The sequence below is a fragment of the Passer montanus genome, unplaced genomic scaffold, assembly GCF_014805655.1.
Source record: "Passer montanus isolate IOZ18808 unplaced genomic scaffold, ASM1480565v1 scaffold879, whole genome shotgun sequence".
Classification (NCBI taxonomy): domain Eukaryota; kingdom Metazoa; phylum Chordata; class Aves; order Passeriformes; family Passeridae; genus Passer; species Passer montanus.
In genome coordinates, this window is record NW_024374134.1 from 1062 (window position 1) to 7372 (window position 6311).

Sequence of the window (6311 nt, forward strand, 5' to 3'; positions counted from 1 at the left end):
TGGCCCAGGGCAGGGGACCCCCAGCTCATGGGAGCACCAGGTGAGGCCCCAGCAGGGGGATGGAGGGTCCGGGCCAAGGCAGCAGTGCAGGGCAGTGGCAGGACTGGTGGTCTTCGGCTCAGGCAGGGAATGGCAAAGTGGTGAATGGAGCATCTGAAGGGCTCTCATTGCCTCATCTTCATCCCCGTGGCTGGAAGCGAACGTCTGCTCCAAGCAGCAGGAAATTCTGGGAGAAAGAGAGAAAGCACTGGGCTGCAACAGGCCCTGGCAGCTGCATTGCCCAGCACCCACAACATCCCTGAACGGAGAATGGATTGGGACATTCCACCAGTCCCTGTGCCTGTTTTTCCCCCTGGAAGGCTCTGGAGGCATTTCACAGCCACACCACACTACAACTTTTCAGCACCCCCATGGAGACCCTGCTTTGGTGTTTCTCTAAGGCACCTCACAACAGGGGCTCTCTCTGGTCTCCTGGTCCTGCTACAGCTCCTTACAGCTGAGCAGGCAGGGGCTGCATCCTCCCAGGCATCACAGCATCCATCCCGGCATTGCCAGTCAGGGAGAGGATTTGGGACTGACACTGCTATAAAAAGTGTTCTGGGAAATTCAGTCCCCAGGCTTAAGAACGGGAGGATGATGTGGTCCATCCCAGACACCCACCATGCAACCAGGAAAACACAGAATTCATTTGCTGCTGAGTGTTCCCATGCACCATTTCCTAGCACAGCTGGGAGAACTGGATTTGGAGGCTGTGCTGGTAAGCAGGGCTTTGTGGGCAGCACGATGGGCCCCAGCTGGGGCCAGCTGCTCCCTCTCACTCACCTGGTGGAACCTCACAAGGATATTGGAGAGCTGAATCCTGTCCAGAAGTGGGAGAGGGAAACCCTCATCTAAGCGGGCTGGAAAAGACAACACATGTGTCTGCACTGGGATGGGAATGGGAGTCAAGGGAGCACAGAGCACTCAGAGAAGGTGGCCACCCCCTTCCCCCTGCCCTTTCCTCTCTGCCCCTGCTCCTGGGGCAGGCAGAGGAAACTCCTCCCAAGCTCCACAGAAGGGCTGCATGTTGTGCCATGGCAGCCCCCTTGGCCACTCCTGCCACCAGCCCCACTCTGGTCTGAGCTGCTGGCGAGGCAGGAGATGCAGGGATTCGGGGAGAGGGTCTGGAAAGCATTAGGATCTGCAGAGGGCTCATATTTTCCCTCCACAGAAGGGCTGCGTGTTGTGCCATGGCAGCCCCCTTGGCCACTCCTGCCACCAGCCCCACTCTGGTCTGAGCTGCTGGTGAGGTAGGAGATGCAGGGATTCGGGAAGAGGTCTGGAAAGCATTAGGATCTGCAGAGGGCTCATATTTTCCATTGCGTTTGTTGCTTGGAGCCTGTCAGAGCAGCAAGAGGCTCCCACCGCTTCACTGCCGCCTCCTGCACGCACTTTTCCCTGCATCAGCCTTGGCAATGAGGATTTAATTAGTGAGAGGGGACCCCTTGGGTGGAATAACCTGAGTGCAGGGTGCTCCAGCAGCCCCATCCCCCCCAATAGGTTCTCACCATTGAGACGTGGGAGCAGGGTACTGGAAGTCATGATGTTGATTAAGGACTGCATCATTCGTACCTGAGTAGTGGGGAGATGAGGGAGGCAAAGCTTTAGTCTGCAGGACAGGAGACATGAAGGTACTCGAGGATAATTAGTAAAAGGAGAGGAGGAGCTGGGTTGGGCACACTCTTTGCCAGAGACCAGCAGCTTTGTCTGTTCACACTGGCAGTGTAGGAAATGCTGGGCTGAGAGCAGCAAAGGATCAGGCTCTGCATCCATTCCCAGCCTTGCAGGCCGAGGCAGGAGGTGGCTGCAGGGTCAGCGTGGGGTCCCATGTTGGGAGGCAGCAGGGAATGACTCCCTGTCCTGGTCCCCAGCAGGCTGCCAGCTCCATGCTGGGGGCTCTGGTCATGGTCAAGGGTAGCTCACCTGGAAAGTGCCAACAGCTGAATCCTTCAGGGAGAGCCTGATCCTGCACAGGGACAGAAGTGGTGCTGTGGAGGATGTGCCAAGGCAGGGAGCGATTCCAACCATCGATGGCCATGCAGATCCCACTCCCTCCAGCCCCAGCTCATTCCCTCCACAGCAGGCCCACATCCCAGGGACCTTCCCCTCCCCTCTGTGTGCCTGGGCACCCAAACCAGAAAGAGCCCCAGGCACCCCCTGCCCAGCCAGTGGCTGCTCCCCTCTGTACCTGCCCACATCCAGGCTCCCAACTAAGCGGCCGGATCTCACGTTGATGACAGCGGACACGTTCCCTGTCTGGGGAGAGAGCACAGAGCTCTGGCAGGGCTCACCCCACCTCACCCCAAAGTCAGAAACCCAGGAGAACAGCTGAAACACCCTCTGCCCATCCAGGGGCGTGATTGCACCCAGCATTAAAGCTGCCATTTGTCAGCTCAGGAGTTGTTCGGCTGGGGACACCCTCACTGTGCCTGGACAGCACCTGAGAGCTCCCCTGGCAGGATCTGGGCAACAGGACTGGGCACAGCTCAAATTCCCTTCTACCCCATCTCCACAGGCCATGTCTGAACTCACCAGGCTGAGGAGGAAGAGAGGAGCCAGCTTGGAGTTGGGAAGGATGGCGTAAGCCTGGACATCCACAATGGGCTGGAATGAGATTCCTCCTGGTCCAATAGTCAGGAATGGAGCAGTGGGAGTGGACAGCCTGAACTTCATTGGCATGTTTGGGTACTTCTCCTCCAGCTGTGTGGGAGTAGGGAGAGGATGGGAATGATGGCACAAAGCCCCAGTCCTGAGGAAGAACACCTGGCACAGCGCAAAGCCTGTGTGTGCAAGAGCTCTGGGCAGGCAGGGCCAGACTGCTCACCTGGGGAATGAAGGCTGAGAAGATAGAGGTGTCCAAGCTGAATCCTGCATCCTTTGGGATCTGCAGGGAGAGGACTGGGTCACACTGGGGCAATGTGGCACAGAGGAGCCCATGGCATTCCCACATGCTGCCATGTCTGACAGCTCAGCCCCATCCCACAGCCCCCAGCTCTGTCACGGGGGCTTCTCCAGGATTGCTGGCTGCTCCCGGAGCTCCTGAGCAAATGGAACCTGTGTCTGTGCCCTGTCCCGCTTGTGCCACTCACCATGGCCTCTGTGATTTCAAAGACCAGTGCCCCGGCCTTGTGGTAGGCAATGCCAGCTGTGTTGAAGAAGTAGCTGGAGGCTCCAAAGTAAACCATGCGCTCGTGATCCGAGGGGAAGGCCAGTGGCAGCGGTGAGAAGGGGACGGTGGAGCGGTGGGCCAGGGAGTAGAATTCACCCTGGGAGGAGGGAGAGACATGGAGAAGGGGTGCAAATAGCAGTGGGGCTCACCTGCTGACTCAGGCCTGCAAACAGCATTTGCAGCAGGTACCAAAACCTCTGGCAATGGCATTGGGCAAATCAGGTGTTCCCAGGGCTGCCTCTCACCTTCAGGTCTGCATCCAGGGACTGAGCAGTAGCTCTTGGGGGTGCTACCAAGGAGTAATCAATCCCAATCTTGTCATCTATCCTGGCTGTGACTGCAAACACAAGCAAGAGAGATGAGTATGAATGACATGGTTGGGAGCAGATGGCCTCCACTGGCATCTGGGCAGTGCCATGATTGGGCTTCCTGATGCATCAGCTCACTACCAATTGCCCACATGCCTGCTTCTGCTAAGAAGCAAAAACTCCCACTTTTCCCCTGACTTTTTCACAGCCATCTCATAGACCTGAGGAATGGCCATCATCCCCAGTTAATGTCGCCTAGCCCACATCATCCCTTGGGCACCGAATCAGAAGGAATTTCCACAGCCAGACAGGACACGCAGTGATTTCTCTCTGCAGAGAAGGTGCTCCCAGCTCCCAGCTTGGGTAATGCTCCCGGAGATGGGGAGCAGATACAAAGTAAAATGTTCCTCATGGATGGGAAAAGCTAGGAGGAGCTGCTTCTAAACCCACTTACAGCCCCCCAGTACCTGGTAGTGTCTGGATGTACGTCTGGAGCTCGTTTTTCACAGACTTGGCCACATTGTCACACACCTGTGGGACAGAAAGGCCACAGAGCTGAGCAGGGCCAGCCGGGTCACAGCCATGCTCCCTGCTCCATGACAAAGCCTGCTGAAGTGAATGAGCACACAGTGATGATTGCCTCCATTCACCAGGCAGCACATTAAGTGTCCAAGACACAAGCAGGGTTTGTACATACAAGCATCTGCTTGCAGCAATTTCCCCTCAGCACAGTTCAGCTCTGAGGAGACCCTTGGAAGGAATCTCCTGTGGCCCATGCAGGAATGAACCGTGCTGAGCAGCCAGGGCATGGCCAAAAAATTGCTACAGAGAGGATTAATCCATCCCACAGAAGTGTACTATGGCTATATTTGTATCCTTATACTTGATCCTTTGAGGACATTACCTACAAGTGAGAACTAAAGAAAAGCAGTAATCCCAGGGCCCTGTGTTCCACTGCTCACATACCATGGTCTCTAAATTCTTCTGCAACAGGGACTTATGACCCTTTTTGAACAGGTCGTAAAACCACCTGCAGAGAAGCACAGAGAGAAGCCCTGCCTAGCTCAGATCCATACTGCAGAAATATGTGCCCAGGAAAGCGAGATGATAGAGGACATCATTCTCAAGCAAGACCCTGGGAACATCATTCCCACACCAATTACACATCTGGCTTTGCCCCAGGGTTTACATTGGAAAACAGACTCACTGCTAAACCACACCCACCCCCCTTTAATGTGCAGCCACAGCAGGAGAAATTCAGGCCAGATTTAAGACCAGGCAACCTCAGATTTGCCAACAACATACTCCTCACACCAGGGCCCCATTCCAATGGCAGAGCAACATTCCAGTGGCAGGCTCAAGCCAACTTTGGAGGCGCTGGCACTGCAGTCTGCGGTGCTGATGGTGGGCTTCCCAGTGGTGTCACTGCCCAGCCTCAGGATGATTTTGATGTAGATATTTTCCACCTTCAGGTTGAAAGATCCAGGCCCCCGTCTACAGGGAGAAGGGGGATGATAAGGGGATGTTTGTCAATGCCAAGACCTGGTGAAGAGACCTCAAATCCTCTTCAGGATGAATCTATCTGGATCAGACTCCCCCTTGTATTGTGCATCCAGAGGAGATTGGGAAAGTGTTCAAATTCAGGGGAACCAAATTTCACTGGCACATAAACTAGGAGAGGTAACCTTTAAAGAGAGGGGAGTGAGAGCAAGTGGGGGTGGTGGAAGAGTGACCTGAGGGTGCATGTATAGCTCCCCTTTCACAGTCCTTGTTCTTGCCTCCCACCCGTTTTTATCCATCATATATAGGGGACAAAAGTGACAGCTGCCCAAAACACAAGGGAGAGGAGAAAAAAACCTGTCCAGATCCAGAGAGTGAGATAGAGAGTGGGGGCCTGAATAGGGAGAGGAAGAGCTGAGCACTCACATGAAGAGAAACTTCACCCAGCAGTGCCCATTCATCTCAACAGAGGCATTTGAGATGGAGACCTGCAGGCCCACGTTGGAGATCGGGGTGATCCGTGAGTGTGGCAAGCGGAAACTGGGAATGTGCAGTCTAAAAATATGCAAATCAAAAGAAAGTCATGCTACAGTGGTTCCACACTACCAAGCACAAGGCTAGGGAGGGAGGGAAGGAAGGCGAGCAGGATGGAGTCACTGCACTGGCAGCATCCCCAGCTGCAGTTCTGCTGCAGTGAAGCTACACCAGGCAGGGACACAGAGGGCAGAGTGGCACCTTTGGGAATGTGGCCCTTGCAGCCGCCCAAGGCAGCTCCAAACGCTGCACTGCAGGAGCACAGAGGCACCCGGGCAGCAGGGAGCTGGCATTTCCACAGGGACTGGGCTCCTGCTTCACACAGGAACGTGTGCCCTGGTCCCACAGGCAAGGCCATCTCCACTACCCAGGCTTTGATTGCACACAGTCCACCCATGTCCAGAGTACCGTGACCCTGGTTCCAATTTTCCCATTGGGCAAGGAGTAAAACAGGAAGATATCTGCATGCACCAAGGACAGGGCCAACATCTCAGGGAGCTGTGGAGGGGACAGGATGGTCCTCACTGCTCCGGGGGCTCCCCACCACCCCCAGTCCTCCTGCAGTGAGTGCCTCTAAGGCACAGTCTGGGCTCGCAGGGCTCACCTGGAGAGCGAATAGTGCAACTCCCCCGATTTACCCGAGAAGTCTGGCAGCTTCAGCTGGGCCAGCTCCTTCTCCAGGATCGCGATCCCCTGCTGTTGGGCTGCAGGGACACAGGGAGAGCATGACTCCACCACTCCACTACTCCCTACTCCATCAT

General features: G+C 55.6%; 1 protein-coding gene across 1 annotated transcript; it reads right to left on the reverse strand.

Annotated features, from left to right (window-relative positions):
- Nucleotides 1–6: 6 nt before the first annotated feature.
- Nucleotides 7–6254, reverse strand: LOC120513754 (bactericidal permeability-increasing protein-like; the record flags this gene model as incomplete). Its single annotated transcript, XM_039733437.1, has 14 exons — nt 7–226; nt 823–899; nt 1548–1611; nt 1963–2005; nt 2228–2295; nt 2572–2739; nt 2864–2923; nt 3129–3305; nt 3454–3545; nt 3984–4047; nt 4483–4546; nt 4822–5010; nt 5443–5571; nt 6155–6254. Coding segments are annotated over 14 exons (1343 nt in total), but the record flags the coding sequence as incomplete, so codon positions are not given.
- Nucleotides 6255–6311: the final 57 nt, after the last annotated feature.